Source organism: Pimephales promelas, chromosome 10 (genome assembly GCF_988280905.1).
Source record: "Pimephales promelas chromosome 10, fPimPro1.hap1.1, whole genome shotgun sequence".
Classification (NCBI taxonomy): domain Eukaryota; kingdom Metazoa; phylum Chordata; class Actinopteri; order Cypriniformes; family Leuciscidae; genus Pimephales; species Pimephales promelas.
Window position 1 is genome coordinate 35,783,407 of NC_142778.1, and position 15,772 is coordinate 35,799,178.

At 36.2% G+C, this 15,772-nt stretch overlaps 1 protein-coding gene across 1 annotated transcript in view; it reads right to left on the reverse strand.

The window, feature by feature from the left end:
- The window catches only part of plch1 (phospholipase C, eta 1), a 107,281-nt gene that overhangs the window by 33,270 nt on the left and 58,239 nt on the right, over positions 1-15,772 (reverse strand). Inside the window, exons 5-9 of the mRNA XM_089116547.1 lie at positions 12,147-12,277; positions 10,400-10,570; positions 7,167-7,260; positions 4,099-4,302; positions 3,889-4,009 (exon numbers count right to left, since the gene is read on the reverse strand). Of these exons, the coding sequence (XP_088972673.1) occupies positions 3,889-4,009; positions 4,099-4,302; positions 7,167-7,260; positions 10,400-10,570; positions 12,147-12,277 (721 nt within the window). The remainder of the gene's footprint in view (positions 1-3,888; positions 4,010-4,098; positions 4,303-7,166; positions 7,261-10,399; positions 10,571-12,146; positions 12,278-15,772) is intronic.

Genomic DNA, 15,772 nt, shown 5'->3' on the forward strand with positions numbered 1-15,772 from the left:
GCAGCTTCAAAGGGCTTTAAACGATTCCAGACGACGAATAAGGGTCTTATCAAGCGAATCCATCGGTAATTTAAAAAAAAATAACAAGTTTAAGTTTTATAAGCACAAATGCTCGCCTTGCTCTGTTCTGTGACGCGCTTTTGTGACTCTCTTGTTCAAACTCGTTCATCAAAATGAACAAATCTTTTTTCGAGTCGACCCTTATTCATCGTCTGGTGTCGTTTAAAGCCCTTTGAACAGTTTGCACTGAAACTCTCATTTGGACCTTGAACCGTTTGGTTCCCATTGAAGTCCATTATATGGAGAAAATCCGGGAATGTTTTCATCAAAAACCTTAATTTCTTTTTTCATGTCAAAATTTCTTTTGACATGGGGGTGAGTAAATTATCAGCAAAAGTTTTTTTTAAAAGTGAACTACTCCTTTAACTTTGGTCACTATTGAAGCTTGTTTCCACCACAGAATAAAACATTTTAAAAGATATTTGCGACTTTTTATCTCACAATTGCAATCTCGCAACTTTATTTCTCACAATTGCGGGATATAAAGTCATGTAAACTCACAATTTCGAGAAATAAACTTGCAATTCAGATTTTTTTCTTGCAATTGCAATCTTTTCTCAGAATTGTGAGATATAAACTAGTTATAAAGTCCAATTCTAAGGAAAAAAAAAACTAACAATTTTTTCTCATATCTTTTCTCATATCGAGCTCATATCTCACAATTCTGACTTTATAACTCTCAATTGCTACTTTATATCACGCAATTCTGAGATAAAAAGTCACAATTGCCTTTTATATTTTTTATTCAGTGGCGGAAACAAGCTTCCACACTGTTCTCACTCATAGTCTAAGATCTCCACATTGCATATTCACATTTCTCCAACAAGTTGTTTCCAAAAGCATACGAGAAAACAAAAATATAAAAACGATTCTGTGCTCTTTGAAAATCACTGGATTAGATTCAGACAAGCTGTATACCTGAATGTCAGGTCTGTCTGGGAATCAGGGAAACCCTCTGGGTTTAAAAAGCCTCACACATACACATGCATGAAAAACAAGAGAATCAGAAAGATTGAAACGGAAAGATTGGCTGTGGGGCTGATGTGATATCAATACAGTCTCAGCAGGCGTCATGGGATATGCTGAGTGTGATTTGCATGTGCTAAATGCTCATTTGCTCCATTATGGCGAGCCATTAGCTGAAACAGGTGGCTGTTTAATGATGAAACACCATTAAAGAGACAGACAGGTAGTTTTCTAGGAGCATCCAGCAGTGGAGCAAAAAGCCCTGTTCTATTAGTACTGTACGGTGAAAAACAAAACAATTTTCCACAACAAATTAAATATAATGATTATGTCATGCAACTCACAGCAGGGTGCAGTATCTGATAACAGTCAGATGAAGAGAAGCAAACACAAATGGCCCTATTTTAACGATCTAAAACGCAACTCTCAAGTAACTTTGTGGGCGGATCTTGGCGCTGTTGCTATTTAACCGGAGGGATAAATGCCTCTTGCGCTCGACGCAAATCTAAAAGGGGTTGGTCTGGAGGAGCTTCATTGTTCATAGATGTGGTTTGGGCGTAACGGGAAACAAACCAATAAGAGCGTCATATCACATTCCCTTTAAGAGCGTGATGAACGAGGTGCGCTTGTACCATGGAGCAATACTATTATAACGGCACGCGCTTCACAGCCGAGGAGATCGATGTTCTCGTCAGGGTCGTAAAAGAAAGAGAAGTGGCATTGGGGACGGGACAAACACACCCAAATTAGCTTTGGCTAAACATGCATATAATAATTTGGGTAAAAGTGTAAGCTTTACACAACACAACAATGATTTCCCTCGTGTTTGTATATTTTTCCTTATAATAATGTATCATTTGCTAAAAGTAAAATGCATCTGTGTAGATGAGAGAATCATCTACAGTGTGTGCGTGTTGTTCACACTCTGTATTGTGGCCAAGCATGCGCGCTTAACCCTCTGGGGTTCTTCGTTTAACAGACACACTCGGGAAATTCGGGTCAAAAATGACCCAAAGGGCGGGATTCATATTTAAAAAAGAAAATCATATATTTTTTTTTTTTTACTTGTTTTTTTTATAATATTTTTTCTTTTCTTTTTTGGTGTTTTGAAAAAATTTCAAAAAAAAAATAAAATAATTATAATTAGTATTAATGCAATAATTATGACCAAATTTTCCCCCATTGAATATAATAGAAAATTTTTTTTTTTTTAAATATATATTTTTTAAAGCTGTATTTCATTTTGGAGTCAAGCCTAGGCCTCATAAAAGCAATTTTTGAAATTAGATGGATGCCATCTCGTGGACAAACTGAGATTTTTAAAAATGCAAAACACAAGTATAATCTGAATTTTTTGGTGTGTTTGTGTGTGTGTGGTGTGTCTTTTTTGCACTCTTGATGTTTTATAGATTCACCCCTTCACTGTTGTGGCTGATTTGTAGATTGTACGCACAAAAAAACTCAGTATTTTCACATTTTTGCCAATTTCCCATTCATTTCCTATGCGGGTCATTTTTGACCTGAAGGTCCCGACTCCTGAGTGTGACTTTTTTTTTTTACGACCATTTAGACTTTTCAAATCCTGTCCCCAATTTTTTGGGCTGTTCATATAGCAAGTACCATTAAAGTCACCAAGTTTCGGACCATTCCGATGAAGCTACGATTTAAAAAAAATATATATATTTAAACGCTTCGGGTCATTATTGACCCGAAGAACCTCAGAAGGTTAAAATATCATCTGAATGTACACGCAACACACCACGGCACTGACTTTAGACTAGGTTTTGTTTGGTCAGCGGCGCAATTGTTTTCTGGAACTGCAAAATAGCACCAAGGATTGTTTGCAAGGGAGGGCAAGTTCATTCCCTAGTTTGCCCGCGTGTGTGGCAAGCCGTTTTAGCTTTTAAATTAGTAAAAATGCAAATTCCTGATATCAATAATTAAATTGTCACTAGTTGAAATGTCTATTCTTGATATCAACAATTCAGTTGGTACTAGTAAAAATTTTCATTTTTGATATCTGAAAATATATTTCAGATATCTAAAATGGCTTTCGTACTAGTAACAATCACATTCATGATATCAAAAATAAACATTGTTACTAGTAGCAATTCACTTGTGGAAATCAAGAATAGACATTTCAACTAGTAACAATTGAATTCTTGATATCAAAAATAAAGGTTTTTATTAGTAATAATTGTATTTCTGATATGTGGAATTGGAATTTCAATTCTTGATTTCAACAACTGGTTTTGAATGGCAGCCAATGGTGACATTTCACTAGTCAAAATACAATTGTTGATATCAAGAATTCATATCCTGGAAATGAATAAAACCTAAAACGGTTTTGCTTGATAAGTTCATCGTCTGGTGTCGTTTAAAGCCCTTTGAAGCTGCACCGAAACTCTCATTTGGACCTTGAATCGTTTGGACCCCATTGAAGTCCATTATATGGAGAAAATCCTGGAATGTTTTCATCAAAAACCTTAATTTCTTTTCGACTGAAGAAAGAAAGACATGGACATCTTGGATGACATGGGGGCGAGTAAATTAACAGCAAAAGTTTTTCCTAAAGTGAACTACTCCTTTAAGAACAACCATTCTCATAATAGCGATTACCAAAATAAAGGGACTGGTATTGGGCATCCGATGTCCATGACGAGCAACATTTTACCCTTTAGTAAAATAAAACAGTTTTTCTAGGCCACTGATATGAATTGTTCCTTTCTTTAACCATAAAGAACTTTTAAAAAGAGATCATATGTTAGTTTTAAATGAGCTCTAAATGTCTTTACTAAAGCTGTGAAGAAAATGATTTCCTGACTAATCATAATAGACAGAAGGAACTCTTGAAATACGCACTCGTTGTTCACAAAGGCGTATTTGTTGATGGTCTCAATGACAGATTTAAAGGTGATCTTGGAGGTCAGAGTGTAACCGTGTTGAACCATCGGCTCCCCGTCCGGACCGTCCCAACAGTCAACTGTAACACAAAGCAGAGTCACAGAGTCACACACACGCTCAAATAAACAAAACCTATTTTAATCATTGATATCCTCAGGTTTCCCTCACCCTCCACACAGCGGCAGCCGGCCTGCAGGACCCACGCGTACATGTCCGTCTTGGAGTGGGACAGTAACTGGTCTCCAGTCAGATAGGTGTTGTGGGACGAGGCTATGAAATAGTTACACAGAGGCTGGTCCATGTCTTGGTTGATCTCGTTGTGCTGCGGGTTGAACACATCACAGGCTGGGCTCCGCATGTAGTTGGTGAACCCTGGATGGCGGAAGCCGAAATAAACATAATCTTTGAGCGAATATAAACTAATCCAAAAGGAAAATACAAGTCAAATGATTGATGCACCGCTAAAATATTGGGACATCGTGTAAAATAACATGAAATAACATACTAGCCATACTGCTAAGCCACGCCTTCAAAAGCGATGAGCCAATCAGAGTGCGCAGCTAACCCAATACACTCAGACATTCTCTGCTTCCACGTCCATTGAAATGCACTGCAGTTAGTCAGTTTTCATTACTTTTTTCTTGTCTTTTTAAGTTTAAAATGGTCAAACGGTGTGCATGAGGTACATATAACTCTGACACGAGGTTTCCGAGATGCTGGGCGACGGTTTGTATTTTTTACCCTTTCCCAAACCACATCCCAGATAGCAAACTGACATTGAATCAAATCAACGTGGAAATATGACATCGAAACAACGTTGATCTGAGATTGTTTTGCTCATCGAATTAACGTTGAACCAACGTCAGACGCGTCATTCTTTCAAAACTAACGGAAAATCAACTTGAAATCAACGCGTTGTTTCATCGTTATGAAAGCTAACCAATTTTCGATTTTCATTTAGCTTTGAAGAATGCCGCGTCTGACGTTGGTTCAACGTTAATTCGATGAGCAAAATCAACGTTGTTTCGATGTCATGAGAGACGTCGTTTCCACGTTGATTCAATGTCAGTTTGCTGTCTGGGATCTCAACCGAGATAAGTGTCTGCTCTGGATTAAGTTACGCAGTAGACCACAACACCAACTAAACGTGGATGAATTAAACAAGGATGTCTACATCTGTTCTAAGTTAAGTCAACAACGTATTTAAACGTTACCTTTAAAATCTCTAACGTAAAGTTAGGCTAACATTAGAAAACGCTAACGTTAGCTTCTAGCTGCGCTGTACATGTCACTTAGCTTCATTAACGTATCTGTAAACAACCGAGATAACAATGTTGTGCTGAATGACTCATGTAAATACTGTAACATTTAATTTCATTTCATTTATTTATTTATTTCAACAGGGACAATGTGCAAAAAAACATTAATTAAAGATGCTTTGCACCAGATTTAGCTTAAGCTAGTTTCCATCTGTAGTCCCCGAGCAGGTGAATTACAATACAAAATATACAATATAAAATGTTATAATATAACACCAAACGGTGATGGCAGTGATATGCGGTTTATCACATTTACACTGTGACCTGTACATTTCATCGACCTTCTCGAAAATAAAATTATTAATATAACCCTCCAATGCATAGTTAAGGCCCTTTAGGTGACTCCGAGATGATATATAATCTTTCTGTCTCCAAAAATCACCAATTGCCTCCTGTGAAATGTCTCCTACTGTGACCCGAATGTTGACCGTGTGTTCGAGTGAGTGGAGGGGGCGTGGCTTAGCCATAGGTCAATTAGGTCAGAGGGATCAGTTCAGTGAATTTTTAAAAGCTTGCAGTTTTTACACAAAAAAATGCAAATGTTATGATAGATAGATAGATGTAGACAGATAGGGTTTTCTCTTTTACACAGATGTCTGGTGGACTATTAAAGGGTCACACGGCAGCAGCAGGTCATCAGTTCCATCAGCTTTACTCTAGTAGGAACTCAATCTGAACTAAGCCTGTGTGTGTGTGTGTGTGTGTGTGTGTGTGATTGAGCTTAAGGGCAGAGGGTTGCCAGTGCAGAGAACTCATGGACCCAGAACATAAAGCCCCAGCAAGACAAGATGAATTGTCAAGACAGATGACACACACACACACACACACACTCATTTTTTGTCATACAAAGTACTGCACAACAGGTTTACAGTTTAAATTAAAACATGGCTGAATTTTTTTTTTAAATTTTCCTTAAAATATTTTTCAAAAAACTGTATTATTATTGTTATTATTACATTACGAAAATTTGCTACTGAAAATCTTCAGCTGAAACAGCTATTTTCAGTTTTGGGCCAAAATCAGTGACCAAATTAATTTAGCACTTCTCTGATGTTCAACTTAAAGGAGTAGTTCACTTTTCAAAAAACGTTTGCTTATAATTTACTCACCTCCATGTCATCAAAGATGTCCATGTCTTTCTTTCTTCAGTCGAAAAGAAATTAAGGTTTTTGATTAAAACATTCCAGGATTTTTTACATATAATGGACTTCATTGGGAACCAAACGGTTTTCAGTGCAGCTTCAAAGGGCTTTAAACGACACCAGACGATGAATAAGGGTCTTATTAAGGACCCTTCGAGTCATGACTTGAAAAAAGATTTGTTCATTTTGATGAACGAGTTTGAACAGGAGAGTCACGAACGCTCATCACAGAACAGAGCAAGGCGAGCATTTGTGCTTATAAAACTTAAACTTTTTTATTTATTTTTTAAATGACCGATCATTTCGCTTGATAAGACCCTTATTCATCGTCTGGTGTCGTTTAAAGCTGCACTGAAACTCTCATTTGGACCTTGAACCGTTTGGTCCCCATTGAAGTCCATTATATGGAGAAAATCCTGGAATTTTTCATCAAAAATCTTCATTTCTTTTCGACTGAAGAAAGAATGACATGGACATCTTGGATGACACGGGGGCGAGTAAATTATCAGCAAAAGTTTTTTTTTTGAAAGTGAACTACTCCTTTAATTTATATATTTAAATGCATTTTGTTATGGTTTAGCATTTCTCTCCAGAACAATCGACTAACAGCCTAAACGAACGGCTAACGTCAACTTGCAGTCGAGGACAGCCCTAGTTTCTACGTAATTAATTTTAATTTAAATAATATACACATGATCAAATATAGTTAGGCTCTAGCTTTTCTGTCTGCGATAAACGTAGGAAGAAAGAAAAGTAGAGAAAACATAATTCTCACCTTCGATTCCAAGAACTTCATTCTGCTTGTTCTCCTCGGAGACTTCAAACTTATTGATTATGTCCAGACAGTGCTCAGGAGTCACATTAGACATCTGTGAAGAAATCAAAAGAGAGGGTCAACCTCAAGTCCCCTTCCAGAGAGGATTCATGAACATGTCAAACATTTGCCCTCCTCACAAAAACCCTCCAAACTGACATTCTTTCACTAAATGGCTTCATCCTTCAGTTCTGTCTGCACCCTTTCCCTCTTTTCTCCACGTCCCCGGGGCGTCGGGTCCGTGCATGCGCAGAGAGGCTTTTTTAGCATCACACTGAGGCCGTTCAGAACCTCAGCTGAAAACATTATAATATAGCTGATAGAGAGACAGAGGCTTTCACTTTCTGAATCTTAAAGAATGCCCAGGAGCTCAGGCAGAAATGCATGAAGCACAGTAAAATGCTCTAAATGGCTGTGAGTTTTATATACAAAATAATTACAAATTGCAACTAAAATAGAATAAAAAGAACCAATTGGTCAGAGACAATAAAAGAAAATTATCAATCTGAAGCAATATGCGAAATGATACAATTTTGCCTAGCTTTATTTCTTCTGCTCACTCACCAAGGCTGCATTATTGATTAAAAAAATATAGCAAAAACAGTGAAATACTATTCACTTTCAGAAAAAAGGGTACAAAAGCTGTCACTGGGGCTGTGCCTTTTCAAAAGGTACACTTTTGTACCTAAAGGGTGCATATTGGTACCTTAATGGTACATATTAGAACCTAAAATGTATATATCAACACTTAAAATGTACATATTAGCACCTAAAATGTGCATATTAACACCTAAAATGTACTTATAAGAACCCTAAAATGTACATATTAGCAACTAAAATGTACATATTAACACCTAAAATGTACTTATAAGAACCCTAAAATGTACATATTAGCAACTAAAATGTACATATTAACACCTAAAATGTAGATATTAACACTTAAAATGTACATATTAGCACCTAAAATGTACTTATTAGCACCTAAAATGTATATATCAACACTTAAAATGTACATATTAGCACCTAAAATGTACATATTAGCACCTAAAATGTACTTATAAGAACCCTAAAATGTACATATTAGCAACTAAAATGTACATATTAGCACCTAAAATGTACTTATAAGAACCCTAAAATGTACATATTAGCAACTAAAATGTACATATTAACACCTAAAATGTAGATATTAACACTTAAAATGTACATATTAGCACCTAAAATGTACTTATTAGCACCTAAAATGTACATATTAGCACCTAAAATGTACATATTTAACACTTAAAATATACATATTAGCACCTAAAATGTACATATTAACACCTAAAATGTACATATTAACACTTAAAATGTACATATTAGCACCTAAATTGTACATATTAGCACCTAAAATGTACATATTAACACCTAAAATGTACATATTAGCACCTAAAATGTACATATTAGCACCTAAAATGTACATATTAACACCTAAAATGTACATATTTAACACTTAAAATATACATATTAGCACCTAAATTGTACATATTAGCACCTAAAATGTACATATTAACACCTAAAACGTACATATTAACACCTAAAATGTACATATTTAACACTTAAAATATACATATTAGCACTTAAAATGTACATATTAACACCTAAAATGTACATATTAACACCTAAAACGTACATATTAACACCTAAAATGTACATATTTAACACTTAAAATATACATATTAGCACCTAAATTGTACATATTAGCACCTAAAATGTACATATTAACACCTAAAATGTACATATTAACACCTACAATGTACATATTAGCACCTAAAATGTACATATTAACACCTAAAACGTACTAAAATGTAAATATTAACACTTAAAATGTACATATTAGCTCCTAAAATGTACATATTAACACCTAAAACGTACATATTAGCACCTAAAATGTGCATATTAACACCTTAAATGTACATATTCAGACCTAAAACGTACATATTAGCACCTAAAATGTACATATTGATAATTAAAATGCACATATTAACACCTAAAATGTACATATTAGCACCTAAAATTGACATACTGTACATAACATATTAGTAAAATGTAAATATTAGGACCTAAAATGGACAAGTTCACCTTTTGAAAAGGTAAAGCCCCAGTGACAGCTTTTGTACCTTTACATACAGTAGTAAGATGCAAAAGCTTGAATAAAGGAGGAAAAGGAAGTGGTTAATAGCCTGACCGTGTGAGACATCCGAGGCGGTTATGCAACATCAGTCAGGATGATGTTTATGGGATTTACATTAAAAAAAAACTGAGCTAGAGAGCTTCTGCAATAACTATATATGCTTAGAAAAGCATGAAAACCCCTTGAACAGACATGGCCATGGGAACGTGTGTGTATCCCCCTGTGGTGAACATCAAGTTTATATGATGTGTCTCTGTGGTGTTTTTAACATGCTTTAAAACAAACCATGTGCAAATTCATGTCAACACACCAATGTTGAGTATTTTCTCCTTAAAACTGCAGTGTGTCAAAAACACACCATCATCACAAGCAATAGACCTTATTCAGAGCAGCGCCATGACAGGTGTGATAGTGAGGCTGTGAGGGATAGACTTACCGTGTTTCTAATGGCATCCGCTTTAAAAAGCTGAATAAAGCTCTTAGATTACTTACAATTTTCCACAACTTACTGTCAGGAGTTTTTTGTCAACTGAAATTTCTTAGAAAGATATTTTTCCAGTGTTTCATGAGCAGAACATTTCAAAAACACATTAAATAACAGTACAGCCCATTGAAGAGATGCAAGTCTATCCCTCACAGCCTCGCTTTCATTCTCATTAAAAATCAAAGATGGCGCTGCCGTGAATAAGGCGTATAAACCAATCCCATCAACGAGGGGGCGGGGTTTTTTCTCCACTGACTTTCTATGATGTTCAAAGCATGTTTAAGTGGAGGCGGGGACTAATTTGCATATTCATGAGTCTGCGTATACTAAATGAAGTGGCTGTAGAGTCACGTTCAGGCTATTGTAAGGCATTAAGAAACTCATTGTGATTATCAAATATGAGTTTTAAGGGGTAAAATGATTGCCTGCAGGGTCCAAGCTTCCGGATGAGAGCGACACATACTGTAAATATGGCAAATGAGAAGACGACATATGATTTGTGAAAGGTGTGCGTTGATCAGGAAGAGATATTATATTGACCTTTTGCTCCACACGCAGAAAGTTGCCGAGTTCCTCTACGGTCAGATGATCTTTCTTCTCACTGAAGCACATGAGCAGCAAGAAGAGGTCTCGCCTCAAGGACATCATCTTATAGAAGACCGAGAACTCCTCGAACGTCAGTGAGCCCTGCTGGTCATCCGAGTCGGCCTCCTGTGAACACACGCACGGAGAGAGCAAAGCTGCATGACTTGTAAAGAGAATTAGTTCACCCATTATTATACATAAAAGGAAGATTATGTTGAAATATATCCAATTAAACGGCATCTTAGTACAATGCCTGCTTGTCAATTGACCTTATTGAACTAAGTACTAAGTTTTTCATTCAGTCATCCCTTTCTGTCCAGTTCTCCCCGTCTAAAATATTTCAAATTCATTGTCTTTTAAAACGTAAGCAGTAACAAGCAAAAATGGGAGAGATCATTTTTAAGGCACATTAATCATAAGGTGATATATAAAGTACATACAAATAGTACATAGAAAACAATGCCGTTCTTAAAATTAAAAATTGCCCCCTGGCTTGGGGGAACAGCACAAGACGGATTTAATTAAACTTTCTATAAAACAATGGAAACATTGTTTGATTTATTAACATATTAGATTCAATTTAGATGAAGGATTTTTATCTCTGTGAGTCCATGGTTCCCAAAGGTTGAACCTCAACAAGGTACTTATTAGTAATCCACACAATATACCAATGTCTTCTGAAGCAAATAATATGTGTGTGCAGCGCTTGACTTTAACTTTTTTGCTCTCCAGCCACTGTGGCAAGTGGTTTTCCAAAGTTACTAGCCTCTCAGTATTTTAACTGGCCACAATTTTGCCCTCGATACCATGGGGAAAAACTACTTTTAACATTACCTCATAATTTGTCAGCAGATATATTATTTATTTAAGACTTGACGCGTGGATCCATTATACTGTTGCGTTTTCTTTCTCAACTGTTAAACTGTTCGCCAAAAACATTTCTTTAAACTATTAGTTCACTTTATTAGTTCAAAAAAACTTTGATCATCCAAGATGTCCATGTCGTTCTTTCTTCATTTGAAAAGAAATTGAGGTTTTTGATGAAAACATTCCAACATTTTTCTCCATATAATGGACTTCAATGGGGACCAAACGGTTCAAGGTCCAAATGAGAGTTTCAGTGCAGCTTCAAAGGGCTTTAAACGACTCCAGACGATGAATAAGGGTCTTATCATCGGTCATTTCAAAAATAAATACAAAAGTTTAAGTTTTATAAGCACAAATGTTCGCCTTGCTCTGTCCTCTGATGCGCGTTCGTGACTCTCCTGTTCGAACGAATGAACAAAACTTTCTTCGAGTCATTTCGTTCATTTTGTTTGTTGAATGAACGAAATGACTCGAAAAAAAGATTCGTTCATTTTGATGAACAGGAGAGTCACGAACGCGCATCAATGAACAGAGCAAGGCGAGTGTTTGTGTTTATAAAAGTATTTATTTTTTAAATTAGCGATCGTTTCGCTTGATAAGACCCTTATTTATCGTCTGGAATCATTTAAAGCCCTTTGAAGCTGCACTGAAACTCTCATTTGAACCGTTTGGTCCCCATTGAAGTCCATTATATGGAGAAAATCCTGGAATATTTTCATCAAAAACCTTAATTTCTTTTCGACTGAAGAAAGAAAGAGTAAATTATCAGCAGAAGTTATTTTTAAAAGTGAACTACTCCTATAAAGCTTCCACTTTTCTGATCGTTCCCGCATACCTGGAACATTTGTTTGACTTTCCTGCGAGGCAAGTTGACGTTCATCTTGTGTAAAAGCTGATAGATCTCCTCAATGTTCAGAAGACCGTCTCCGTTCTTATCCGCCTCCTCAAACGTCTGCTTCATCCACTTACAGCAGGGTTAAGAGAAAACTTACACTTTAAACTGGAATGAACATTTTGTATGGTTTTGGATGAGGGTGTCCCTTTAAAAGAAACCTAACTAGGAATATTATTATCTAAACTATGTTTCTGTCTGTGCGCGCGGGTGAAGATGAGCTCATGCTTTTCTCGTCTCAGAACTGTAACACAATTATCTCTAATGCACAACTGACATTCAGACACGCAAGGTTTATTATGCATTTGCATTGTTTTTCATGAAATAATGGCCACTGTTTTAATGCGTCAGTGCAATTGGTCTGATAACAGTTATGGTATGTTAAAAATAAAGGGCTTTATCTCGATAAATTTAGCGGGCGTGTGAATCATAATCATATGTAATACTGTCTGTGAAATTTGCTAGGATATTTGCAGATGTGTGTGTAAGGGAATATTTCTACATGCACAGGTGATCCTGTCAGGAAATACATCATCTATACTGTGGATGAAGAGATGTCTGGTGTCATGAAGTATGACGTTTGGCCGTGAGCCTGTGATGGGTGTAATTACAGAAAGGAAAGAGGCAGCGCTTCTGTGACTGAAAGGAAAACAGAGGCTACTTGATGGAGACTTTGAAAGTCATCCAAAAATAGCGGTCGATCCAGGTAACCACGATTAATCAGAGGAACATTAACTTTTAACCCGAACTGTACAAAGCAGATCTATTTTATATTATGTGTCGTTTCATGTTAATCTGTGCTCTTTGATCTATTATGTATTGTACAGCGTGAGTACATTAATATGCCTGACTGTGCGTATGTTTTGTAGGACACACTAAAAATATATTAATTCTGCATTTGAACAGACTTGATGTTGGTTTTTAACATTGCAAGATCAATCATAATCCACAAACAAATGAGTCTTCTGAACTGGTTCTTTGTATTAAATCACACAGAGCAACCAGTGTAGTCCAATTCATAAACAAATGACTTCTTTAAAAGAATCATTCAGAAAGCCACGAGTCACGAATCAACACACTGAATCAGTCACAGCGGTTGATGAATCAATTAAAGGAGTAGTTCACTTTTAAAAAAACTTTTGCTGATAATTTACTCGCCCCCATGTCATCCAAGATGTCCACGTCTTTCTTTCTTCAGTCGAAACGAAATTAAGGTTTTTGATGAAAACATTCAGGATTTTTCTCCTTATAATGGACTTCAATGGGAACCAAAAGGTTCAAGGTCCAAATGAGAGTTTCAGTGCAGCTTCAAAGGGCTTTAAACGACACCAGACGATGAATAAGGGTCATGACTCGAAAAAAGATTCGTTCATTTTGATGAACAGGAGAGTCACGGACGCTCATCACAGAACAGAGCAAGGCGAGCATTTGTGCATATAAAACTTTAACTTTTTTATTTATTTTTTAAATGGCCGATCGTTTCGCTTGATAAGACCCTTATTCATCGTCTGGTGTCGTTTAAAGCCCTTTGAAGCTGCACTGAAACTGTCTTTTAGACCTTGAACCGTTTGGTTCCCATTGAAGTCCATTATATGGAGAAAATGCTGGAATGTTTTCATCAAAAACCTAAATTTCTTTTCGACTGAAGAAAGAAAGACATGGACATCTTGGATGACATGGGGGTGAGTAAATACTCCTTTAAGTTAAATCTGTGAACAGGAATCTGCGTATCAATCCCCAACCCTGCATTCTTAAAGGGGAACGCTATTATGCAAAATTCACTTTTACATGGTGTTTGAACACAGATGTGTGCCCACAGTGTGTGTAAACAACCAGATTATAATGGTAAAAAATCCACCCACTCATTTTTTTTTTTTATAATCCCCATAAATCATAACTCGTTCCAGATTTCGCCCTACTCTTACATAAGAAGTCCATGATCTGCTTCAGGGTCAGCTCAACGCTGGATTTGCACAAAAGTTGTTTCTGAAAGATTTTTAGCTTAACATGACAGTACATCAACTTATCTCCACAACAACTACATAACTTGATCAACTAACCGTTCAGAAACGTCCGATCCGAGCATTTAAGGCTTAAAGGGATAGTTCACACCGCAATAAAAATCCTGTCTGTAATTACTCAGCAGCTCATTTGCATTTTTAAAGGACACACACAAAATCTGTAGTTTTGCTCACACTCAAATAGGGGCACTTTTTGCAAGCTATAATAAATGATCTGTGAAGTTTTTTGAGCTGAAACTTCACAGACACATTTTGGGGACACGAGAGACTTACATTCAATTTGGTGAAAAGAACATAACAGGTCCCTTTTTAATGTGCGAATAAATTAGAAAATTACTTCTGTCGTCTATTGTGTATATAGTATAGCTTTCTGTTGGTCAATGTTGTAAGTCCAACTTAAACCTGGTACATAATCTGCATAGGGAAATCTTTCGCCCTTCCAGATCGCGTAAATTCACGTTAAAATTGAAATTGCCAGAACAATGCTAAACGGGAACTGTGCTTGTGAGTCTTGCACCATCCTAATTTTGCAGACACTTTAACCCTCAGAGACCTAAGGGTATTTTTACAATTAATTTTAGTCTGGTTCCTCAAGAATTGTGTTTTTAATACTGAGGGCACTGGAAACTGTCTCTTCATGAACAACTGTAAAATGTTGTTCAGTTGAACTGCCATCTAAGTGAAATTACCAGCGGCCATACAGTTATGGCAGATTATAATGACGGCCTCCCGATGACTCACGCCTCTTTAATGAGAATAATAGACATAAACATAAGGGAGGAGAGGATGAGCAGCTCTGGCTTTTTATCTCCTCTTCCTCTGAGGCCGGTTCTTTCATGTGAGTGTGTGCTTCTGTAAGAACTCCCCGCAGAGGAAGACTCCCTGAAGCACACACTCAAAGAGCTCTCGCTGACTCTCTCTCGCTCTCTGCATTTCTCTCTCTAGTTTGTAAATCTGTCTAAATCAATCAGTCAAAATCAACCACAAATCCTTCCTTCGCTCTCTGCCTCCACCCATTAAAGGATTAGTTTAGCCAAAAATGAAAATTACGTTCTGTTATAAAATCCTGAATGTCAATGCTGCTCTTTTACATACAACAATGGCGGTGGGAAAATGCCACCATAAATGCCACTCCATTTTAAGTCTTGTAAGCCTATACAACAGCTTTGTATGAAAAAACAGTGAAAGTTAACAATACTACTACTAATATTACTACTACATATGAAGAGTTCAGATGCAAAAGCCTCTAAATGCCATTTGAAATTTTCTTCTTTAATGATGATTTTTATCAAACTTGTATATTTAAGTTCAGTAATTTCACTTAAATAACAATTAATAGGTAATTATCATTGCCATTTAAGTGAAATTACTGAACTTAAATATACAAGTTTGATAAAAATCATCATTAAAGAAGAAAATTTCAAATGGCATTTAGAGGCTTTTGCATCTGAACTCTTCATATATATATGCGTGCATATTTATATAATTATATATGCATGCATATATATATATATATATATATATATATATATATATATATAATTATAT